Source organism: Melanostigma gelatinosum (assembly GCF_949748355.1).
Source record: "Melanostigma gelatinosum genome assembly, chromosome: 20".
NCBI classification, from domain to species: domain Eukaryota; kingdom Metazoa; phylum Chordata; class Actinopteri; order Perciformes; family Zoarcidae; genus Melanostigma; species Melanostigma gelatinosum.
In genome coordinates this window covers 4,815,461-4,841,154 of record NC_136653.1, presented here as the reverse complement: position 1 = coordinate 4,841,154, position 25,694 = coordinate 4,815,461, and the positions used below count along the sequence as shown (strand labels likewise).

The following is a 25,694-nucleotide window of genomic DNA, read 5'->3' as shown; positions in this document are numbered from 1 at the left end:
TTAGTACGCACTAAGGCCAGCGGTCCCGTGAGTAAGCACTAAGGCCAGCGGTCCCGTTAGTATGCACTAACACCAGCGGCCCTGTTAGTACGCACTAAGGCCAGCGGTCCCGTGAGTACGCACTAAGGCCAGCGGTCCTGTTAGTACGCACTAAGGCCAGCGGTCCCGTGAGTAAGCACTAAGGCCAGCGGCCCTGAATGCCACCATTGTTTCATGAATATCAAATCAGTGTGAGTGGGGGTGTGTGTGTGCGTGCGTGTGCGTGACTAGAATCAGGACTCAGACAGGTTTTGCATTATTATTATCAGTACTTTTAATAATTACTCAGAGGCACACATACAATTTCCAGGGCTACCTTCCTCTCTATGGGCGCCCACAAGTGACTTCCTGTTCCTGCACGCGAGGCCTGCCGGCTGACGACGGACAACAGCAGAAACTCAACGGGGGGGGGGGGGCACACACGGGCACACACACACACACACATTAGAGCTTCAAACATTGGAGCTGTGAAACACACTTCTGAAAATCATCTTCACCTCCAGAAAACTGCTTTCATGTATTTTGTGTGGTCTGTTCAGGGTTTCGTCTGCTTCATGTTTTCTTTACTCACAGCTGCTACTCAGCTCAGTAACCAGATTAAAATACAAACAAACATCTTTAATAATTCATCTATAGGACTTCCAATGTTTCAAACTTCTTAACAACGAGACAATTTCAAGTGTTATTGATACAGAACTATGTTTTAAATCTTTGGCGGCTAAAATGTGAAGCTGAGCAAAGTGAAGCTGAAATAGTTTCATCTTCATGAAGTGACATTTCTTTATAGAGCGTTCATCGGTACTTCCAGACCAGGGAACACGCTGCTTCTCTTATGGGTCGGGACAAAGCACATTAAACTCGACATCCTCTCTCTGCCTCCTTCCAGAAAAGAAGAAAAACGAACACTTAAAGTAACAGAAGATCAATTATCACGTAACAAACCCTGCTGGAGAACTAATGAGTTACATCACAAACACAACAAAACACAACAAGAACATGGACGTTGCCGAACTGACGCTCACAAGTTCTGGTTTCTTTCTCCGCGAAGACGTGCAGGAGAACATGGCTTTCTGCTTTAGGAAACACTGCACAGCTGGTGTGAAGGTACACGAGACGAAGGGTTCGATGTGTTGCTCTTCTTCCCTCATACCAGAAACCCTCTAAGTTGAGAGGGGTTGCATTTGCTCGATTATGAATTAGCACATTTGCAGAAAGAATTCTAGCAAGAGTAAGCTCCATCATAACAAAAGATAATTGTGCTTTTCATTTCTGTTCTTATGTCAATGTAAGGAGCAGCTGTGGCCGTAGTGCCATGCTCTAAGACGCATCACTGATCCTTCCACAGTTTCTTCTATTCAGGCGTTTTGGCACTTTTTCTCCTGCACATGCTCGTTACAATGAATCGACTCAGTCTGGACTAAATTATTGTAAAAACAATTAAACGAGTATTAAACGGTACGGAATCACTGGCGGTCTGCACCCTTATTCCTTGAGCTCATTTATCGGCTCCGCGCTCGTCTTCGGTCAGGAGAATGTGGTGTTGACCGGGAGGAAGTGTCACTGCAGCCATAGAACCGGGGCGAGAGTGCGCAGTGAAGTAAGTGCTGAGGGGCGCGTAGTGCAAAGTCAACAGTGCTGTTACTATGGCGATATGGTGAGTCAGTTTGTGCTTTTTATAGTTTACACTTTGCTAAAGTCTGAGGGCAGATTTAACGTGAGCCAACCTGCTTGTTCATGAAGCTACAGCCCTGGGATTATAAAACAAGCTCCCAACTGAGCTCTACTTCAGTCTCCATGAATACGTGTACATGTGCATTTCATACGCCGTCCTATAAAGCTGGCAAGAGGTCCTAAGTATTGACTATGGCTCTTCTCCCTATTGAAACTATAGTGTCGAACAAGTTTTCAGTACCATATATCTGAAGCAGAAGGTGATCCAACATGTGGTGCACGTCCTTCACTAGATCACTGACGGGGCGATCGACCGCGGGACACGAGGACTACAACGCTGCTGAAGGGACGAGCTCTGAACTACAGGTGTGACCCGCCTTCTGTGAAGACATTTTAAATGAGAACGCGGTGATGCAGAACATGCAGGGCACCGAACTGTATCTGATCCAGTATTAACCATATCCAGTCTACAGAACCTCTCTAGAACGTGTCCTCTCTGGACACGCCTCTCTCAGTCGCTGCACCTTCCCAGAGTGCAACACAGAAGGTCCACATCATAACAGCACACACACACACACACACACACACACACACACACACACACACACACACACACACACACACACACACACACACACACACACACACACACACACACACACACACACACACACACACACACACACACACACACACACACAGCTCTGGGAACGTGACGACATCGACACAAGAGGGAAAGAACACAAAAATGTAACAGCACATGACAAGTTTTTTTTCCAGCGTTAAATGAACAATGTTAAAGTGTCTCTATGCGCTATCTTCCACATGGGGCGGGTGGGGGGGGCACACACTGCGGCTCACTCTCTCAGCCAGTCCTTCGTCCTGGGGTGCTTCAAACCAACTGTCAATCACAAGTGGTCCCACCTTCCAACACCCCCCCGACCCTTCATCAGAACCAAAATCAGGCTTCCTCCTCCCGAGAATGCCCGGTGACCGTAACCGTGGCAACAGCCCATGTGTGCAGGGTTGGGCGTGACAGTTGGTTTTGTGTTTTTTAAGAGTAGATGGTGATGACTTCACGGCCGCCGCCTCGCACCAGCAGGACCCGGTTCAGACCCTCCAGGAGAACCTCCAGGAACTCCATGTCTGAGAAGACGGCAGTCAAGAAACAAAACACACGGGAGAAATGTAACACGCAGTAACAACAACACATCATCATCTCTCACCTTAATACAGCAAACTGCTGCTTTACTACATGTGTCCAGCAGTAAGTCAGCACAATCAGCCTTCATTACAAGTCCAGGATTCAACCTCTCGCAGCTCTGTTCTTGGTCTCCACCAACTCCTGATGGAAATATCTCAATGATCCCGTGTGCACGGCTCAACAGGGAGCATTTCCCTCTTGCCCAGGGCAACTTAAACGCCACGTCGGGCTAGTAGATCTAGCGGCTCACTAACCTGATCGAGCGTCTGGTAAACATATCGGTCTTTAGCTGAGGAACGAGCCATCTCACTTCCTTCCTTCGTTCTGTTGAGAGTTATGAATGCTGAGGACCGGTCGGGGAACTTACGAGGGAAAATGTCAGCAGGTTACGACAAAGTTTATGAGCAGCAGCAAAAGAGAGTTAAAAGATGTGGGCTGAACTCCAGATTCATTTACGGCAATGAAGATGAAACATGACAATTAACGTTGGTCTTTGTTGTCATTTGATAAGCGCTGTTAAATAACAAGTATAAGCCGTGTTATAAGAGCTGGGGCATAGCTGCTTCAAGGATACAGTTCTCGTCTCCTCCTCGGTTCGTGGGCGGTCCGGGCATGTTCAGCAGAACCAGTTGAGCTTCCTGCGACTTGTTGACCACCACCTCGTTCAGCTTCACAGCCGTGTGCATCCGACGGACATTTGACTGGTTCCTGGTTTGAGGAGAAGGTCACAGTGAGAAAGGACAGAAAACACAAACTAACACTAAATGTCTTTGGTGATGAGGAGCAGTGGTGAGGAGCAGTGATGAGGAGCAGTGATGAGGAGCAGTGGTGAGGAGCAGTGGTGAGGAGCAGTGGTGAGGAGCAGTGGTGAGGAGCAGTGGTGAGGAGCAGTGGTGAGGAGCAGTGATGAGGAGCAGTGGTGAGGAGCAGTGGTGAGGAGCAGTGGTGAGGAGCAGTGGTGAGGAGCAGTGGTGAGGAGCAGTGGTGAGGAGCAGTGATGAGGAGCAGTGGTGAGGAGCAGTGGTGAGGAGCAGTGGTGAGGAGCAGTGGTGAGGAGCAGTGGTGAGGAGCAGTGGTGAGGAGCAGTGGTGAGGAGCAGTGGTGAGGAGCAGTGGTGAGGAGCAGTGGTGAGGAGCAGTGGTGAGGAGCAGTGATGAGGAGCAGTGGTGAGGAGCAGTGGTGAGGAGCAGTGGTGAGGAGCAGTGGTGAGGAGCAGTGGTGAGGAGCAGTGGTGAGGAGCAGTGGTGAGGAGCAGTGGTGAGGAGCAGTGGTGAGGAGCAGTGGTGAGGAGCAGTGGTGAGGAGCAGTGGTGAGGAGCAGTGATGAGGAGCAGTGGCTGCTGGGACTTCTGTAGCCTTCATTACTTCATCACATGTGAAACTATTCTCTGTGTTCACACTAGAAAAGTGAAAAGTGAAACTGAAGCAGCTAAATGGAACACAGCCGTGACTCATAGTATTACATACAGCGACATGTCAAAATGTCCTCCGTGAGAAAGGCCCATGGTGGCATTATGGCTGCACTCCTGAGTGAATCCTCATCAATGTTTGAGTCTTCCTCTTGAAATGAATAGAACCTGTATTTACAGTACAGCTGGTAAGAAGTCTCATACACTGTGTACTTCAAGAGAGAACAGCAGTACAGCACATGATGGTCTGTGCTGATAACTGACACATGTTGTGTAGCTTAACGCTCGATCATTGAGCGCTCCTGTTGAAGCGTTCTGTGTTTTAGACTCAGACACACATGATGAAATCAAGGCACGGTGAAGGGACTGAATTACAAATAAAGAGGCAGCATTCTCAGACCAGAGGGACGTGCAGCATCGCACCTGCAGTCCACCTGGTGTGTATTATTGTTTAGTGTGTCGTAGCATAGCATTGTACTGTACATGCTGTAGTCGTTCAAACAGACTGAATCCTGTTCATTAATAGTTAACACGGTCAGAAACAGCATCTCTAAACGCTACCTCTTCATCTGCACCTCAACAATGTCAGATCAAAAGCAATGAAAGCACAAGACCTCGACAGCCTCAAGACATTCAGCACGAACAGGACGAGCTCACAGCTTCCTGCTTTCCATTCCACTGAAGAAGGAAACATTCAGGTTTCATGTCAACACCAAATGTACATTTCTGTATCTACTGATCACTTTGAAAAAACTAAATGGAAAGCACAAAGCTGGTGATGCATACGAACAACGCCTTCAATAGAACATGCACATTAAATCAATGGAGGCCAGCATGCTGTTAGAACAGGAAGTCCATGCTTATTAGAGCACACAAACAAGGACACACACACACGGACACACTCACACACACACGCACTGAACAAAAAGCCACAGTCACCACAGCAGCAGCACAGACGGCCTAGAGCAAAGAGAAGGCGACTTACAGACTCTCCCACTCTCTAGAAGGAGGGAAATGGGACAGAACAACAGAAGTAGGCTTAGATGCTTCCTACACCAGCCCTGTCCACCACAGCGCATGCTTACAACTCGTACTGTCCTCCCAAAGGGACCACCGGAGCACGTCCGTGGTGAGGCTGTGTGAGAAAGCAGCCTCCATGTCTTCATGGGTTGAATGACAAAACTCTGTAAGTCAATGTGAGTGGACCGGGACACACCAGATGAAGTCCACACCCGACAGCATGGACACAGACTGTGTATAAAGAAGGACGACATGACTGCTTACCCCGGAAGTGAAGCCCGGACATCTCGGCCCCGCCCTGGTGGTTGGCTGCAGTACAGCTTATAGAACCCTTTTCTGAGCGCTTTAGTTTAAATCAGGTGTTTGATGCTATTTGGGCGTGATGGTTGAAAGCTGCTCTGAGTGAAGCAGCCGGGCAGTCGGAGGCTCAGGACTTATACGTAGAGAAGAAGTGTTGAGAGGAGACGCAGCTTTAACTTTCCACAACGGTGATGGTCTGTTTCAAACTCTGAGATCTGTTTATAAAGATCTTTATGGGAACGTCCGTTTATAAAGCTCTTAAAATACAGACTTTGCTGGCTCAGCAACATTTCCACTGACACTAAGGTCAGCAAGCGCTGTGTGACCTTCGTGTGTTCGTATCAGTGTCAGCAGACAGGTAACGTTTCCCCAAACACCAATCTGTGAAATGAAACGCTCATAAAGAGATATTACGGAGCCACTGTGGCGCTAGTCTCAGTCGAGTACAGCAGCTAGGTGGCAAATGCTAACTCACTGCGGGCAAGCTCATGCCTCGTGATTGGTTAGGGCGGGTGTATGGGCGGGACCTTGCAACCGTGGCTCCACCCCCCCGATTGCTACTGAGACTCCAAATGACGTCACCGATGCAAGATGGCTGCGGTCCGTAATCCGGGATATTCCCGGCTTCATCTCTGTGCAGCGGGAGGAAGCGGCAGACATGTGGTCCATCTCCATACACAGTCTATGGGCCCGACAGTAAGGGGTGAGAGGCTGTTAGTCCAAACAGCAACACGGTGAGCATGTGATCTGCGTGGTCTGGCCATGCACCAGGACTGGCACACCAAGTACAGCCCGAATACACACGCCATGCAGAAGCTCGTCCCATTTCACCCAGTCAGGCTCAGTACTAGTAGTACTAGTAGTACTACGAGTACTACCACATCTACACATGCTGTCCTCTGCAGGAGGCCATGGCACAATCACATGGTGTTGCACCGTCACAGTATCTGTCAGCAGCACATACAGTAGGTTCCTCACAGCTACAAGGAAAGAATCCACTTCCCTCCTTTTTTAGTTCCCGAGCTACAAATGCGCAGACGTCGGTCTGGTGTTCAGACAGAAGTGTACTTACGGTTTCATGTTGAACAGGTCGCGCACGGCCACGCTGGCGTTGCACTCGCGGTTGCGGTTGCGCTCCATGAAGAGCTTGTCCTTGGTCCAGGTCATGTGAACCCGGTCGGTCCCGGCCCCGGCCTTGTCGTTAATCGTGGCGTGAGACGCCGTGTTCCTGTCGTGGATGAGCTGGGCCTGGAGCGGAGCGAGAGGGAAGGATGAGGAAGTGGAGTGTCAAGCGGGACATACTCCAGCGGAGGGACGAGATTAAACACGAGGAAGACAGAAACGGGAGGATGACAGGGAGGAGGCATCGGAGAACTGATGGAGGGAAGTAGAAGACAACAATAGAGACGAATAAATGATGAGATGGGCCAGAGACAAAGCAAACCGGGACCAAGCAACAAGTTTCCTTCAACAAGTTGATCGAATCTTGTCGAGGGAATAATACTACAAACCTGTTCACACATGGACCGTGATACACACACTGGGCAACACAGACTGAAGGGTTGGAACACAACATCCATGAGTGACTGACAGGAGCAGAGCAGTGAAGATCAACCAGACCAGGAAGGTAGAGTACAGACACAGGTCTCCAAAGACTACTGCACATTACTCAGAGCATGTAGCCGAACACAGCCTGCAGTGCAGGGACAAGACAGCACAGCAGGCTGGGATCAACCACATTATCATGAGAATGAAGTGCAATCGACTCCAATCGCTTCTGCTCTTCATGTCAGCAGTTACATAACGTCAGCCAATGGTGGGTTATTATTATCTACCATCATAAAGATATGGAGTATGGCCGCTGTGCTCCTTGGTACCAGTTCATGTTTGATAAATGATAAAACGTCTTTTTGATGCGTCATTTTGCTGAAAGACATGCAGATGTGAGGCTGTGTGGTGAACAACATGCACATTCTGTTCTGAGGAAGGATGCGGGGTGAGTTTCTGGAAACCTGGGGGGGGGGGGGGATGACTGGGATTAAGCGCAAATGACAAAATAAAAAGAGAGGACGGTACTGTCAAGTCAGAATGATTAGTATTAATCACTCCTGCTCTACAGCCTGGATAGCAGCCCTGTGAGGCTGTGATGCTCAATAATAACACACCACTACGTTGAGGTTTCTGAGACAATACTGTCCAATACTGTCCACTACTGTCCACTGATGCTCGTTGAGGAGGTGGGGATGAGGTGGGATTATGGGCGGGGGGCAATGGGCTGGTGTTCACAAAGCAGCTCTTGGTGACTCTACAGTTGGAGGCGCTACTGTCGGGGCAGTCTGGACTTGTCACTCGTACCAGGTGGACGCTATCTGTAGCCGTGAACCAGCTTCTCTTTCTCTCTTCGGACGCTTGTTTTGTCAGCGACCTGATGGCACTTTTCAGAGTTGTAGTCCTGGGCTTACTGGGACGTCACACTGGTCGCTTTCTACATGGACCAACTGGTTTTGGCCCAACTGGAGCCGCACCGGAGCAGCTTAAGCTGTGATGTAACCTGGTAACTCATCATCTGTAGTACCCTGAGCTGATGCTGTGGATAAGACCACAGATGGCCGAAAAAGCACAATGGATTGTCCAGAGAGCACAACATGCTCCTCTACTAGTGCCTCTGTGAGTTACACTTCTGATTTCAAAGGCCAGTCTTTATATAATTTAATAACTGCACCCACAGTTAGACTGCAAATGCATTTCTTATGGCACACGGCAGTATTACTACTCCTCCATCCTACAATCATATCGTATATCTAGACTCGAGTGTACATTTGAGTCCAGATTTTAAAACCATGATGGTGATGAAAGTAATTAGAGCCGTCAAAGGACAAGCGATGGCTGCAGCCAAAGACCCAGCTTTGTGAAGACGAGGTTTGTGCGTCTAACAGCGAGGGACAAGTGGGTTGACAACATGGGCTACCTCGTCCTCCTGAGGGTCCTCCGCCGTGGAGGGCGGCCGGCTGCGGTTGGTGCTCGGGGCGGCGCCCTGGTTCTTCCTCCGGATGGAGTTACGCGACTCGTCGGTGATACTCTGGATCTGAGCGGCGCGGCCCGGAGAGGCGATGGCAGGTGAACAAGGAGGGGGGCCAATTACATACTGTAGAGTCTGACCTGGATGTGACTATTATACTTGCAAACAACATGCAGTAACAATGAAGGCCATCTTCCTGAAGTGTTGCTGATCTCATGCTACGAGTATCTCGTCTAATTCGTTTGTGTTGAACTGGAATGCAGCTGCGGAGACAAAGCGGCCGTGAGTGCAGGCTTGTGTTCCGGTAGATGTGCGTTACCTCTCTCTCCCTCTCCGTCCTGGAGAGTTGCATCTGTTTCAGCATCTGAGACCTCTGCTCCATCACCAGCGTCTTCTCGTAGGTGAAGGCCGAGATGTCGTTATCGTGCTGCACGGGAGAGGACAGAAACAAAGTCGTCAATTCGGATCTGGAGCGGAGTACTGAACCTGACACTGATCTACTTCATGCTGTAGGAGTCGTGGACTAACCCTAACCCTCGTGACCAACTGAACGTAGCTGATGGAGAAACACAGTTGTACTTGTTTCTACCTCACAACTTAATAAAGCTGTGATAGAAATGTGTGTTGCTAATATAAGAACATGAGAATCCACTGCGTTCCAGTGTAGTGATGCATCACTGCCGTTGCAGCGTGCTGTTCTATCATGCAGAGCCTCACCATCTCCACCACTTCCACTTCTGCATTCAGTCGTAGGTGGTAGAGGAACATCTGGAGATCCTTCTTCATCTGGATGCTGTTGTCGTCCATCTGGGCCACGGTGAAGATGCGCATCTTACACTTTCTCCACACCTGGACAACCGAAAGACATGGTTGTTATGGAAGAAGGCACGAGGGGAAGAGCGAGGCCGTCAGTCAGAGGGGAGATGGATGGATTAGTGAGATGAAGCAGCACGAGGGGAGCGGGGGGAGAGGGTTGAAGAAGGATTCTGGGGGAAAAACATGAACCAATGACTTGTGGGCGTTCAGTATCTCAGAGATATGCACCGACCTTGTGCTGTCTCAGCAGGAAGGGCAGCAACATCAGCATGCCTCCATCGTGAACCACCCACCACACGTCGATGGTGCCCTCCCCCAAGCGGTCCAGGTTGGTGGGGAAGCTGTCCACATTCTTAGGCACGAGCAAGGCATGATGAGCGGCGGTGGACTCCCGCACCGTCTCTGGATGGACAGAGAAAGAGAGAGCGTCTGTTCCACCGCATGGTACGGCTCGGCTCACCTCGCTCTCTTTGGGTTTCCCTTGTCAGACGCTGTGGATACTCCCTGGTCCTCATCCTGGCATCACCTCCATCGAGGGCTAGTTGAGCCGATACTAGAAGGTGGCGTTAAAACACTGCAGACCACTTATTGGACTGCATAAGCAGCTGTGCAAATATGCAATGTGAGATGTATTATCGTTACTTTCCATGCATTCCACAATACTGCGTTTCTCTACCTACATATCTACTCCAATGTCTCCCGCTCAGTACCTATGAAATTCTTCCATGACTGCGGGTCGTTGGCCTGCCTCCAGGTGCCGGGCCAGGCCATGAGGACCGTGTTGTGCTTCATGCCTCCCAGCCCCGCGGACTGGATGAGGTGGGAGACGCCGTCTCGGAGGTTTGAAGACACCACCACGTGGCAGAAACCCTTTGTTCGCTCTTCTGACATGGCGTACTTGATGTTCTGGACAGAGAGAGGATTACCATTCAGCACTCCCGTTAGTATCCATTCAGGACTCGTCAGAGTGACAATGCCCATGAGTACAGCAGTCTGTGTCATTTGGAATTTCAGCTTCTGCACAAGATGCTTTTGCAGGAAAAGTATTCCACTGATGCTTTTGAGGACATGGTCAAACAACCTCCTTAGTTTGGCCAGTAGATGGCAGAGTTCACTGCAGTCCGGGTGTAAAACGCTTCCTGTTAAGATCCTGACCGACACAACAGATGTGTTCGTGGGCCCAACAGTTGTAAACCCAAACCAAAAGGAACCGCACCGTTCTGTGATTTGGACTGTAACTCTTAGCAATTCTGAGCAGATACTAAAAGAAGTATATTAAACACAGTTGGTGTTTTATCAGAGTGCAGATTAAACAACAACATACTTGTGCCTGCATGTATGTCTATGCATGCTGGTGTACACATCACCAACATACCTGCTCAGCCTTCCTGGCCTCTGTGTCTTTGGTGAGATAGGTCCCCTCTAGAACGGTCCCCACTATGGTGAGGCCTTTCCCTGCCTTCATCTGAGTGGTGAGGGACAGCAGGCGGGGGTGTTTGACTCCTAGATCAGAGTCAAGATTCAGGAGCACCAGCAACTGAGGCCTGAGAGAGAGAGAGAGAGAGAGAGAGAGAGAGAGAGAGAGAGAGAGAGAGAGAGAGAGAGAGAGAGAGAGAGAGAGAGAGAGACAGACAGACAGACAGACAGAGAGAGAGAGAGAGAGAGAGAGAGAGAGAGAGAGAGAGAGAGAGAGAGAGAGAGAGAGAGACGGACAGACAGACAGACGGACGGACGGACGGACGGACGGACGGACGGACGGACGGACGGACGGACGGACGGACGGACGGACGGACGGACGGACGGACGGACGGACGGACGGACGGACGGACGGACGGACGGACGGACGGACGGACGGACGGACGGACGGACGGACGGACGGACGGACGGACGGACGGACGGACGGACGGACGGACGGACGGACGGACGGACGGACGGACGGACGGACGGACGGACGGACGGACGGACGGACGGACGGACGGACGGACGGACGGACGGACGGACGGACGGACGGACGGACGGACGGACGGACGGACGGACGGACGGACAGACAGACAGACAGACAGACAGACAGACAGACAGACAGACAGACAGACAGACAGACAGACAGACAGACAGACAGACAGACAGACAGACAGACAGACAGACAGACAGACAGACAGACAGACAGACAGACAGAGAAAAGGTAAGTCGGATTGATATTCAATATATATATTTGAGATTCAATATAACTGCCTTGTAAACACCGCTGTGAAAAGCATATTATTGCTGACTATGCAGGAGACCTTTGACACAAGAGGTAGGGCTGGGCGATAAATCGATTTAATCGATTAATTCGAATGTGTGCTTTAAGGCGATGTGTTTTATTGAAAATCGAGAAAATCGCCCCCACCCCTCCCCCCCGTTGGGTTCCCGTAGTAGAGTGCGCGCGCATTGTTTACAAACTAAAACAATGGCGGCCAGCAGCTTCACTGCTGGCCGCCGCCGCCGCCACCTCACAACAACAACCCAGCATTTTGGAGACATTCACCAACTGTACTCCGCATGAGAAGAAGAGTGCCCGGTGGAAAGCCATCACGGATGCAGTCGCGATGTATATCGCAAAAGATATGGTGCCCATATACACCGTGGAAAAGCCGGGGTTTATTCACCGTCTCAAAGCTTTGGACCCCAGGTACGTGCTACCAAGCCGTAAACATTTTTCTGACGTTGCCTTGCCTCGGCTGTACAATAGTACACGCCAAAGGATCTCTGCGGAGCTGGAGGGGATGTCATTCTACTCCGCAACAACTGACCTGTGGTCCAGCAGGTTGACCCAGACACCGATCCACTTGACTGGTGGAAGCGTCACCAACTTAACTTTCCAAGGCTAAGTACTTTAGCAAAGAAATACCTCTCTGTGCCAGCTACAAGTGCCCCCTCTGAGAGGCTTTTCAGTGTGTGGGGGGGGCATTGTTACATGCCACCGTGCATGCCTGAAGCCAGAGGTAGTAGACAGGCTTGTCTTCCTGGCAAAAAATATTTAGAAAAAACATGCACTACTGTTTAATACTGTTGGTTATGTTGTGAATGCACTTGATTTTGTTTACATGCACTTATTTACTGTGCAAAATATGTTATGTTGATGTTAGATCAGATGTTGCACTTTTGAAAATGTGAATGTTAAAGGGTCACATACATTTTATTTCATGCTGTGTTTGTATCAGTGTATTCAGTTAGAAAAGCTTACTGTAAAAAGTTACATTTGCACAGTTGTTTACAATGGAAGGCTACTATTTAATGCCATTTAATGTTATGTTTAATTAAATTTTATATTTAAATGATTCAGGCAAACAAAAGAGTGACCAAATACTTTTTGTATACTACAGGCACCTTTCTACAATGTTCAGGTTTTGTTTGCACTTTATTTTTATCAACCTACTTGGGAAAATCATCACAAAATAAAAGAAAAATTTGTTTTCAACAGCTTCTGTCATCTGCAAAAAATTGTGGGGGAAAAAAATCGATTTAAATCGTGAATCGAATTTTTTGTAAAAAAATCGGAGATTTTTTTTTTAGGCCATATCGCCCAGCCCTAACAAGAGGGGCAACTGTTATTTTCAATGAGCACCAACTGTATCATTGGAAACATCACATCAATCCACAGAGTGCCAAGACAGTAGATGAAAGTGGTTTGGTGTTGTGGACAGGCAGTCTGCTAGCTCAGCCAGTGTGGTCCCAGTCCAGTATAGAGACTCATCATCTCCTCTGTCAGATTAGGACCAAGAGATTACTCAAATTCACCCTGTGTGTCTATTCCTGTCTCTCTTTTGTCCACAGCAACGGTGACAGGTGGCACTATGTCTACTGTGACCACACACACACACCCACGTCCCTGTACTCCTGTCTTTGTGGGGACCCTCGTTGACATAATGCATTCCCAGGGCCCTCGGTTTAACCATCACAACTAAATCTCAGAGCCAATCGGCTACTGATCTAATGAGGATATCGCCTCTGGGGTAACGGTGTAGCCAGTCGATACCCAGGTCAAGACTTCTTCCTCCTTGCACCGGTTATTGTTTACAGTCTCATTCAGCATTTGAGATGCCATCATGGAGTTTGAGTTGAGAGATGGCATGTACGACCGGTAGGTAGTTCACAAGCCATTTTAAACCAATGAAAAGCGAAATCATTGTCAGACATTAGCCGGCGAGTTCCCAGTTTGCAATTCGGCCAATGCGTTCCGCCACGTTCGCTCTCCACACGGACTGCATTCAACCTGCGCCTGCTCTGTCAAGAAGAGTTGAGCTCACAGAGAAAGCCGCCTTGGATACATGCATACACGTTCAGGGGAAAGACAGGCTATAAAAGCACGAAGCATATACTCAGAAATCAATAGTTAAAGTATAATCGAAAGATAATGTTTATGATCATTATATAACAAATGTTTAATGCATAGAATGATTTAACAAATGTAAAAACTGATTATAATAATGTTCTGTGTACCGGAGCTGAGATGTGGAAAAGGTGTGTCATAGGGTGTCAGCAGACCGAGTGAGTCAGGAACAGATGTTTTTGGGTGTGGGTTGGAAAACAGTCATGAGACATGGAATTCTGCTGTAAGAGGTGACGCATACACTCGTGAGGGAAAAGTCTGGTACTTTCCAGAAACGTCCACGGACCGCTGTCCGTGGACAAAGAAATATAACCTGCAATAAATATCTAATCTGCATTTAAAGTAAATTTCTCAAGTGCATTTATTTGCTCAGGTAGTAAAAGTTCCTCGTGGCAGTAAAAAGTTAAATCCATTGTATGTCTAACAACTGAGTTCTGTAAGGTTATCCTAGAGACCGAATCCACTTAACAATCCCTTACGGTTTTAGAAGTAATCCTAGCCGTTAAAACCTAACCTGGCATTTACCAAGAGCACGGATCCAGAAGAGGGAAGCTGCCATAACCGACGCGACTGGTAGGAGCGCCCGGGGTCAGGGTGGCCCCTCGGCCGAGTGCACTCAGACCGGAGGAAGCAGGGTAGACGTCAGGAGTAACGGCAGTTAGAAGAGCCAGGCGAGTTCCCTCGCAAGAACACCAGCTCGACAATCTTTTAATAGAGAGCTGAGTCAGTAAGTAGCCCCGTATCGGGCCAGAAGTACCCCAGCATCTAACAGCTCAAAACAGATTGGTCTCCTGGGGCTGCAAAGGGAAACAAGAACGCTTCCGATACCAAAATGTTCTCCCGTTACCTTCAGATATCTGTTTGAAGAGATCACCATGACCCTAACCTAAACCGAAATACAAAGTCTTAACCTTCAAACAGGCCAACTCACTTTCCAAAAATGTCTTCACTCGGTTGGTTAAAAGTTTGTTTCGGTCCCCACACGCACGCACACACACACGCACACGCACACGCACACACACACACACCTCCAGTTCTTAGTGTGCGGTGGCGCCTCCTCGAGGCGGATGAGGGCGTAGCGGGCTGCATTGAGCGACAGGCCACGGATGCCGTCTCCCCACTCCTTCTCTGCCCTACAGCAAACAAATGATTCACCATGAATTACTGACACGCACAGGAAGCAACACAATGACAACACACACAGACTGTTGAAAACCAAAGCCAGTGGATGTATCACACCGTTTTCACAGCTGCTGGTTTAAATGGCGTCTTGTGTGTTTTGCTAGTTTAGTCCAGTTCCTTTGGCTCTGTGAGAACCTTTCCTGTTTCAACGTACATCAAGCACCTTTGTGTTGAGCTCAGCAGCTACATGTGGGGTCATACAAGAGGCCTTTTTAAATGTCTCTTATTCTGGAGGATCACACTGTTCTCACGAGCTGAGGACTATAGAACACTTGGCTCATTTTATAATGAGGTGGATCTGTAGCTCAGGTAAATCCTGCATTTAAAGCAGTATTTAGCAGTAAATACCAAGATGTCTGACCACATACATGTATGTTGAAGCATTTTCTATTCTCGATATAATGTATCCGTTTTACACGTACTTCCCCAGCCTTCCTTATGTCACATTTTCCTTTTTACTGTACAACTATGAAAGACATTGCATCCACAGCCATTCTTACCCTCTGTATTCAATGTATTTGTAGATGATGGTGGCGATGGCCATGGCCACAATAGCATAATACCAGGAGCAGATGAACATGAGAGCAAGACACAAGCTCATTCCCAGGAAGGACAGAGCCCTGCAGGAGGAAACACACACTTTACAACTCCAGGAACTACACGTAGAGAGCGGACAGCTCGGGTGTTCCTGCATTGAACTGATCTCACTTCAGGCCATCATCACACCAACCACTGAACAAACGTCATGGGGAAAGTCTCATCTCAGCAGCAGCTCCCTGACAGCGTAAACACACATTATACTACGAGGTTGGAGTCACTTTCTACTGGTTAGTGCAGCGTTTATCATTTAGGAGGTTTTTACAGCAGAGGTCTCCTTCTCTCCAGAGGTTTAAAACTGATAAAAACACAGAAATGAAGCAGTTTCACATTTTAAATGTTAGGCAGACAAAGGACGTCCTGGAGGGCCTGAGAGGAGAGCTGGAGCTAACGCTGGCTCAGCTTGTTTCTCTGATAACGTCAGATCCATGAATCTGATTACTCTAATGTTTCATCTGGTTAAAATATAGTTACAAAAGACCAAGATCTAAAACGTTCCATTCATAACTTCAGCGCTGAGGTGACGCATGAGCAAAGAAGCTGCGACTTTAATAGGCGACCACATTAAACAACAGGTTACCTGAATTAAAATGACAGATCTCGCTGGGTTGGAAACATTTGGGATAATTAAAGGACATGATTCATAAAAATAAATTGATTATAATGCTGAAAAGTTATATATATTATACCTTAAAAAAAGCCTGACAGATTGTTCAACATGCAGTGTTAAAAGCCTCACATGAACCTCGGTGACTTTTAATAAATAATAACTTTGATAATAATTTAAAGTTTGAATAATCATTTCATAACAATATCCTCTTCCTTGACTGTGGAGTGACCCATCACCCACCAGTGGTAGTATTTGAAGCGTGGTCTCCAGTTGGGTGTCCGCAGCAGCGTCTGAAGAGCACAGGCCAGGTTGACAAACAAGTAGCACATGAGGAAGAACCTGTGGGAGGAAGACATTCACTCATCATCTAAACCTCCTTTACCAGCCACTGGAAGTGGCTTCAAGACGTCAAACACTTGAAGGATCATGGACTTTCTCTGCTGGTCTGCTTTTATGGACAGAGAGGATGCAAACAGACACTGACATGGAGAGGATTGGAGCCACGGCGTCCAGGGAGGCGATGAGGATACCGATCTCACAGATCCCAGCGGTCAACAGCAGAGCCCAGGTGGGTTCTCCGTTAGCTTTCCCATGACCGAACACCTAAAAACACACACGGTCACGTATGACGTTGAAGCATAAAAGCACCTGAGGCTGAGGACGGCGTGGACTGTATTTGTGGTGACCGTGTGCGTCTGACCTGCAGGAACGGTACGATGCCGTCTCGTGCGATAGCCTGCAGCAGGCGGGGGGCGCCGGTCAAACTTTGCAGCCCCGCCCCGCAGCAGGAAAAGAACGAGCCAATCACAATAACCCAGGGAGAGGGCCATGATAGCGTGCCTATCACGAGGTTCCCCTTCACCGCGTCACCAAATCTGCAATGCAAAAACAATCGTTGACACTAATCGATGTCTGTATTCAGCCATATGTCATGTAGGTATGTTACCAGCACTTCAAATAGTTCATTTCAATAACTTTAAATCTTAGGAGCAAGTATTGTGGGTGCATCTGTGCATCCATAAGAGCATGTTGTGCAACATGTGGACCATGCTGCATATAAAGAAATATAAAACGGACCACTCATGACGGATCAGGACGAGTTCATTTGGCAAAAGAATACTTTGCAAAAAATATATTCTCAGATAGCCACAAAAAGACCTTTTGTGTTGTGAACTATGAAACGTAGTTTGCATGTTTTCTGTCTTCAAGGGACAAAGCTGGTGTCCATCTGTCTGTACAAGAGACCCAGCCAGTCTGAGGATCTCAGCACAAAACCTCTTGACCCCAATTGACGTAAATCTGTAAATAAAACGGGTCAGAAATAAATACTTTCATGTTTAAAAGAGGCTGAATAAAACCCTGACACACCTTGGAACTACTATCCTGAGCTAACAATAATCAAACAAGAGGAAATGGTGCATTTGTTGGGGAGTGGCAGCAGGACGGTTAGTGAGCGATTAGAGTGACTTTATACTCGGAGCCTGGAGTCACATGTTTTTGTGTTTCATGGTACAGGAGGAAGATGTCAGCCAATGCAACAGTGCGGCTCATTGATGAGTGTTTAACAACAATGGCGCTCTGTAACAGCGTCAAATTACTTCAACGGTTCAACAGTCCTTCTCAGGACTTGGGATAAAGACGTGTTTGCGATGGTACAGTCCTTTCACATCACATCATCACAAAATATCTGCGAGGAAGACATAACAGCTGAGCCTCTAATGATGAAGGCACTTAGCGACTTCATAATCGTATCCATCCGCCCTCAAGACACTAAAAGAGAAGAGGGGGAACAGAACCGAAGTGATGGAACATGTACCGCTTTATACTCATTCTCTTACTTGTCTCGAAGCAGAACTCCCTCAATGCAGGCACCGAACAGAACCACGCAGGTGACGTCTGGAAAGCACTGTTCAGGAGAGTAAAGTCAACCCGTGGCCAGTCTTTTCCCTTTGCTGTTGCCCTGAAGCTAAAGTCATCCACACTAGAGGTGCTACCTGCTCTGTTGCATTGGGCCTTTGGCAGGCTTTGATTCTTGTTCCAATGCTCGCCTGCCAACAACCTATAAACCTGGCAGATAGTTCTGGCAACTGAAGTTGTCATTCTCAAGCTCCACACTAAGCAATGTTTGTCCAGCTGATTAAGCTGGACGAACATTGCTGAACGTACAGTTGTAGCGTCACAGAAAGGTTAAAGGATACAGATGAAGGAGGTGGTGGCGATAGCCAAGATGGTCCCGATGGGGATAGACTTCTGGGCATCCCGCAAGTCACCTGACCGGTTTGAACCAGCCATGATACCTGGAGGTGGGGAGGGGAGGGTCACGACAGAACATCTTTAGAAGTGAAACACATTTGATGAGTTTCGACTATAATGAGCGTGTGGATGTGTCGCAGTCTCACCGGTGACGGACGGGAAGTAGATGCCAACCATCAGCGTGAAGAAGGTGGTGATATCGTTGACGACATAGGGCAAGTACTTGTCCTGGGCAGAGGCATCTCCCCCCACTGACGCCAGCTTCGGGTCATCTACCAACTTACCCAGAGGGCCATACACTGACCACATGTTTTCTACAAGAAACAAGAGGCAGCGGTCAAGCAACTGGTTGTAGATACAAAAGCAGACTATGGCCATGCTTGTGGCATTATAGCCTTATTACAGTGTTCAAAATAACTATTAGAGCAGAATCAAACATGTCTCTATACCAGCGCTGTACCGAAGGTCTTCTGTTTTTGTCTGTCGTCATATTTCGTGAGATAAAAACGTGATGTGAATTCCTGAAATGACTGCATCTATCTTTTCCTTTATCAAACATTGACTTTTGGACGTTACAACTCTCTGCAGTTATTGGTAAAGTTTGGATGACACGAGTAATCAACAATGAAAGCGACCGCTGGAATCTACTGATGATCTTAGTGGAGCCTGGTCTTCATCTGCCACTGGGCAGAAATGCTGCATTCAAACACAATGAATATGCAAAAGAGAGAAAGAAGAACAGAAAAGGCGACTGTCAACGTTATGAATGGAGCTTTGAACTATTCGGTCCAGTCCTGACACATTGTTAACTATCTCTACATAACTGATAACATCAGACCAAGCATTTATCTGATATCAGTGTCCGATGATTTAGAACACATGAATGTTCGGTGCTGAGTGAGCTTTGGGAGTCACACTGATCAGCGGTCCGGACTATTAAATAGACACAAATGAAAAACAGATTTGAATCGGAAGGGGAAGAAACATATTTTGGAGAAAGAGGATGATGATATGGTCAAGGAGGAGCTATTTGAGAGACTAGAGAGGAACAAAATAAATACATGGAAGTGGAGAAAGCAGAGAGTGAAATAGTCACATGACATCTGCACACGTTTGACCCAGATTCACAAGAAATATTTCAGGAATGCATTTTTTTGCAGAGTTTGTCCTCGTCAACAGTTACATGAGATTGAGGAATATTCTGAGTTTGCACTGTGCTTAATGAAACAATAGCAGATTCCTGCTGAGATGTGAGTATTTAAACACGACACTCTTCTTTCTCATGAAATCTGGCTGCTGCAGTATGACAGAATGAGATTGAGTGAGACAAAAACTAATGCTGATTAACTTGGACAAGTTAAATGTGCATGAGGGGAAGTTTAAAGGGCTTTAGAGGACATTTCCACCACATTTGCACACTTCTACTCCACACCTCCAGAGGAAACAGTGTTCCAACCTGAAATGACTTTGCTGGTCAGTCCGGGGATGCCCTGCACCTCGGTCACGTTGTTGAGGACAAAGTAGTTGTTGCAGGTGGCGTTGAGCTCGGGCCCGTCGCAGAACAGGTTCCACAGCTTGGTAGTGACCGTCAAGTTGTCGATGACCTTCGTCTTGAGACAGCTGTCGAAGTTCTGGTTCTCCAGAGTGCGATTCCCCAGCATGCAAAGACTGCGTGGAGGAGCGAGACGTTTTAAAACCACACACAGGCTGATTCAAATGATCTAGTCTGATGCTATTTCTGCGTCACATGGTTCCACGCAACATCGCAGGTTATCGTCCGGACTCACGGGAAGTCCGGTGGCTCAAAGATGGTCTTGATGACTCCAGCGTAGATGGCCAGGATGGAGAGAATGACGCAGGCCAGGAAGACCAGCGCGAGCTTGTTGACATACTTCACCCCGACGAAGACGACCACGGCCATCAGCGCGAGGCAGCACGTGCCGTAAACACGCATGTTATTCAGCAGCGCATTCACCTCGTCCTCCTTCTTCTCTGCCACGAAGATGGCTGCTTTAGGCACGATGTAGGTCTGTATGGAGAAGGGGGAAAAAGACGTAGGTGGTGGAGATACAGGAGAGGATGGCCACTTTGTCGAAGTAGTCGACGCAGTGTTCACTCACCAGCAGAATCTCTATGGTACCAAGGATGTACATGGAGCCAGCGAAGGTCGTGCCCAGGTAGAAACAGAGACCGACAGCTCCACCGAACTCTGGGCCCAGAGATCTGGAAATCATGTAGTAGGAGCCTCCAGCTGGGAGAAAGAGAGGAGCATAGCGGGAGTGAAAGAAACTTCTCTTAGGAATCTCTGAACCCATCGTCTGTCGGTCTGACGACAGATAAGCCTCTTGGGGCAATGGGCTATACTGCTGAGGTTGCGGTGTGTATCTGGGCCAAGATTTCCTTTTCAGTGCTGCTCATTGTTTACGGTCCGATTAGCAACTTGAGATGGGAGACTGGCGTTGAGAGACTATGTGTACGACCGGGTTCTTTCCCAGGCGCCAGCCTACAAGCTACTTTCAAACCAATAAAAAGCGATATCTTCATTGACGATAGCCAATGTGTTCCCAGATTGCGGTTTAGCCAATGCATTCCGCCTCTTTTGCGCTCCACACGGGCTGTTTACCTGCATGCAACCAAGGCCTGCACGAAAGTGACTGGTCAATATTACTCAGACTACAAACGAAAAATCTGAACGCTTCTGATACCAATGAATGCAGAAGCTTTGGAGGGACTAAGACGTGTTGTAATACATCCACGGATGCACTAAACAAGGGACATCATTGTCTCGGTTTTGATCAAGTCCTGGGACTCAAAACACTTCTGTGCCTTAAATCCTCAGACACCTATATCAGTTACCATAAACCAAAGGAGGAAGGAGCAGTGATAAGATATCCTATAAAATACATTTATTCAGCAACCAGTCAAATAGCAACACTCCAGTTGCACCGTGAGCACATCAGCCTCATTAGAACATCAAGGAAACAGAAAAAAGACAAATCTTGTCTCTTAAGTTTGTGTATGTCCGAGTAACGAAGTGTCTTACCCGGCACAACCCCATTGGTAGCGATTGCACTCATGGATATGGCTGTCAGCATGGTCTGTTGACAGAGCACAGCACGGAACATCAGAACAAAACGGTCAAATAAAGACCTTACACACACAAGGGAGCTTGTGATGCTGGTATCACACATTCAACACAAAGTATGAAAATAATGATAGAAAAACTCCTTGGTCATTTTTTCATGCCCACCTAATGATTCTTTAATAAATCACAGAAACACAGAGGAGACTGAGGCCTTAGTCTAGCATAAACCCGGTTACAATACTTCTCAGGGGCTTTTGCTCTAATCTCTCGGATTGGTAATGGATACAAGCTTTTCCCTGAAAGTCCTTGCGACGGAGGATATTTACATCAGCCTGTTACCTAACAGCGCTTCCAGATGAGAGAGAGGGCAGAGCAGGGAGACGAGAGAAGAGGCACAAAGAAGAGAAAAGAGAGAAAGACACGAGGAAACTTAAAGGGTGCAAGAAAGAGAGAGAGGAGAGAGCATGAAGGTGAGAGAATAGAAGACAAAGGAAAGAAGAGGAGGAGGAGGAGCAGGAGGAGGAGGAGGGAAGCAGGGACAAGGACACGACCGAGATAAACCTTGTGCCGGACGTCCAGTTTAAAGTGGCAGACGATCTGGAGCAAAGCCCATTAGCTGACAAGTTTAACTTCCGCTTCACGTGAAACCTAAAGCAGCTCCACCCGAGCTTGTGTTGAGTCAGGTACAGCAAAGAGAAGTACTGAAAGACACGTCTTCCGGGTTGAAAAAGGACCTCGCAATTCCCATGTGGACACATTTCTTCCCAGATTCTGTGAGATTTACGGGCTGCTAGAAGAAATTCAGCCAGAGGCCAGTCAGACACAAACATGGTCCAACAAATGCTTCAACCAAACCTCATGGTGATCCATGGAGCTCAAAGTTAACCCATGCATCACTGGCAGTACAAGCAATCACTTAACACAACTAAATTAACTTGCTTCTGGTGTCTCACATTTCTTTAATGATCCACATTAAGAAGTGAGCCAAAGTGACACGATCAAACTGCTGGACATTTCTCACTACATAGCTCAACATGTGAACATCTAGGTGTAGCTGATAATGACTCTAATATAGCGTCCAGACGACTGCCTCACTCATAAATAACGCTGCCACTGAGACAAAGATCCTGTTGACTGAACTCCAACACAGTACCTCATCTTATTAACATGACAGGATGGAGATACAACAACCCACGTCAGCTGACTGCAACAAATGAGAACGATTCCACTTCTTTCAGGGAAAGCTCTTTTTACAGCTACACAGCCTGACGTAAGTTCACAGCGCTACAGACGCAGGGTAACACAGTACCGTACTTTTCGGACTATAAGCCGCTACTTTTTACCCCACGCTTTGAGGCCTCGGCTTATAGTCCGGTGCGATTTATATACAGATTTTTCCGTAGCTTTTTTCCGCCACAACAACAACCGCAACTTCCGGTTCCGGTCTAACACAACATTTACGAGCTCCCGACACAGAACAGTTGCTACCAGCAACCCCTCTGCTACCAGCTGTTACTGACAGGGTCGCTACAATATGGATGAAGTACATTTGACCTACCTCTCACTAGGCCTGTTAACAAAAAAGGTTGAACGGCAAGATGCTTTTAACAGTACATGTCCGACTCGCTAGCTTCTAAGCTAATTTTAACATTACGGCCAATGGGGAAATGCTAACCGCGATTAGCATTAGCGAATATAATATATCTTCGCACATCTTTTCATGGAGACATACTTACAGAGTAAGGTCTCTCAAGGCTACCAAACGGAAGAAGTGAAACGAAGCAGCGTGTCTTCTCATTAGAATCTAAAAGCAACGTAGCCGTAAATGCTACTCAGAGCTACGTGGACACGCTGCTTCATTTTACTTCTTCCGTATGGTAGCCTTGAGAGACCTTAGTCTGTAATGTAAGTGTGTCTGTATTATGGATTTTACGGATTCTGTACCCTCGTGGGGTAGGGTGGGGGTCTGTTTAGCTTTTATTTTAATCAAATCAAAGAGGCTACAGATATGAGTAGAACACCACTAAGCACCTGCCAAAAGGTTGTCCAAACACCACCTGAACAAACAACGAATGGCTGAGATAAAGCAGACTATGAAAACACACATATTACTCGCATGCTGTGGGGTGGGGGTGGGGGGGTACAGTTAGGACAATGTTTAGAAAAGTGTAGCATTCAGCGTGTTGTTGAAAGCATTTGTCACGGAGAAAAATACCGGAAATAGTCCAGACATATTAAAATAAAAGTCAGAAAAAAAGTCTGCGCAACATCATCATGGATGATAGAAAGCGTAATGAAGGAATGGCTGACGGATGGAGAGAAATCCTTCACAAAATCTTGGTTTGCAATATAACTCTGCTGTCCTGCGTCTGCATTTGGGTCCTTGAACACACCACATCATGAACCGGTAGGTACCGTACATGTCCGACTCGCTAGCTTCTAAGCTAATTTTAACATTACGGCCAATGGGGAAATGCTAACCGCCATTAGCATTAGCGAATATAATATATCTTCGTACATCTTTTCATTCAAAGTTCAAAGTTCAAAGTTCACTTTATTGTCAAAGTTTCCACATGTGTTATGCATACAGAAAATTCGAAATGCTGTTTCTCGCAGTCCCACAGTGTAATATAGACATGAACATATAACATATAATAGAATAAAATAGAATAAAGTTAAGAACATAAGGGCCTAGATAAAGGATTTACAAGTAGCAGCAGAGAATAAAAAGTGACTGGTGCTGATAAAAAGTGACTGGTGCTGGATGAGGGAAGGGTGTGTGAGGGGGGTTTATGTTCGTAGCAGCAGAGAATAAAAAATTAAAATAAATAAATAGAAAAAGTGACTGGTGCTGGATGAGGGAAGGGGTGTGAGGGGGAGTAGATGTCCTGGTATGTTCCATTTGAGGCAGTGGGGAAAGGTGGGTGAGGGGGAGGGTAGAGAGGTCAGGGGAGAGATGGCAGGGGGGGAGAGAGGGGGAGCGAGAGGAGAGAGGGAGGGAGAGAGTTCAGCATCCTGACCGCCTGGTGGAAGAAGCTGTTCCTCAGCCGGGTAGAGCTCGAACGGAGACTGCGGAACCTTCTCCCTGAAGGCAGGAGGCTGAAGAGGCTGTTGGAGGGGTGGGTGGGGTCACCCGCAATGCCGAGTGCTTTGCGGGTGAGGCGGGTGTTGTAAATGTCCTGTAGTGTAGGGAGTGAGACTCCGATGATCCTCTGGGCAGAGTTCACAATGCGCTGCAGGCTCTTGCGGTTGGAGGCGGTGCAGCTTCCGAACCACAGCGTGATGCAGCTGCTGAGGATGCTCTCAGTGGCGCCTCGGTAGAATGAGAGCATGATGGGGGGGGGGGGCTCCTGCTCGCTTGAGCTTCCTGATGAAGTACAGGCGTTGCTGGGCCTTCTTTGCCAGTGCAGTGGTGTTGCTGTTCCAGGTGAGGTCATCTGTGATTGTCACACCCAGGAATTTGGTGCTGCTCACCTGTTCCACAGCAGCACCATTGATGGTCAGAGGGAGGGGGGGTTGGGAGTGGGTTCTCCTGAAGTCAACAACAATCTCCTTTGTTTTCCCCACATACTTACAGACTAAGGTCTCTCAAGGCTACCAAACTGAAGAAGTAAAACGAAGCAGCGTGTCTTCTCATTAGAATCTAAAAGCAACGAGGCAATAACTGTTGTTGCTCGTAGCTCATAGCTTCGGAATACCGTAGCTGTTGTGCTAGCAGCTAGCAGAGCTACGAGCTACGAGCAACAACAGTTATTGCGTGTTTTTGTGTGCGTGTTTTTGAGTGAGAGAAATAAATCATCTTGGTTTACAATATAACTGCTGTCCTGAGTCCTGTTGTTGCTCGTAGCTCGTAGCTCTGCTAGCTGCTCTGCACCCTCAGTGTCACTTTGCTCCAGAGGCAAATCCGCCCTTGAGCTTGCGTTGTCCTTCTCATTGCGCTGTCCTCTTCATCTCGTAGTAGCCCAGCCTTTCGGAACACGTTGGTGATGGTGGATTCTTTCACACTGCTCCGCGCTGTTAGGATCCACTGGCAGACTTGAGAAAAAGCTGCTCTTCTCATGCAGCGTGTCTACGTTGCTCATAGTTCTGAATAGCATTTACGGCTAACTGGCTTGGCC

General features: G+C 47.8%; 1 protein-coding gene across 5 annotated transcripts in view; it reads right to left on the bottom strand.

Moving 5' to 3' along the window:
* Positions 1–288: 288 nt before the first annotated feature.
* Positions 289–25,694, bottom strand: part of slc12a7b (solute carrier family 12 member 7b) — a 71,825-nt gene continuing 46,419 nt past the window's right edge. For 2 of the 5 annotated variants that reach the window (XM_079291931.1, XM_079291934.1), the window contains exons 5-26: positions 21,535–21,589; positions 20,612–20,742; positions 20,279–20,520; positions 19,948–20,159; positions 18,638–18,805; positions 18,437–18,535; positions 18,077–18,134; positions 16,939–17,113; positions 16,723–16,841; positions 16,479–16,577; positions 15,532–15,651; positions 14,878–14,982; positions 10,853–11,021; positions 10,188–10,383; positions 9,710–9,879; positions 9,379–9,510; positions 8,981–9,088; positions 8,611–8,727; positions 6,715–6,890; positions 5,308–5,322; positions 3,489–3,622; positions 289–2,856 (exon numbers count right to left, since the gene is read on the bottom strand). In XM_079291931.1, coding sequence (XP_079148057.1) covers positions 2,765–2,856; positions 3,489–3,622; positions 5,308–5,322; positions 6,715–6,890; positions 8,611–8,727; positions 8,981–9,088; positions 9,379–9,510; positions 9,710–9,879; positions 10,188–10,383; positions 10,853–11,021; positions 14,878–14,982; positions 15,532–15,651; positions 16,479–16,577; positions 16,723–16,841; positions 16,939–17,113; positions 18,077–18,134; positions 18,437–18,535; positions 18,638–18,805; positions 19,948–20,159; positions 20,279–20,520; positions 20,612–20,742; positions 21,535–21,589 — 2,892 coding nt within the window. In that variant the 3' untranslated portion in view covers positions 289–2,764. Of the gene's footprint in view, positions 2,857–3,488; positions 3,623–4,278; positions 4,313–5,307; positions 5,323–6,714; positions 6,891–8,610; positions 8,728–8,980; positions 9,089–9,378; positions 9,511–9,709; positions 9,880–10,187; positions 10,384–10,852; positions 11,022–14,877; positions 14,983–15,531; positions 15,652–16,478; positions 16,578–16,722; positions 16,842–16,938; positions 17,114–18,076; positions 18,135–18,436; positions 18,536–18,637; positions 18,806–19,947; positions 20,160–20,278; positions 20,521–20,611; positions 20,743–21,534; positions 21,590–25,694 lie in introns of all 5 variants that reach the window. The other 3 variants (XM_079291932.1, XM_079291933.1, XM_079291935.1) reach the window with 3 other exon arrangements.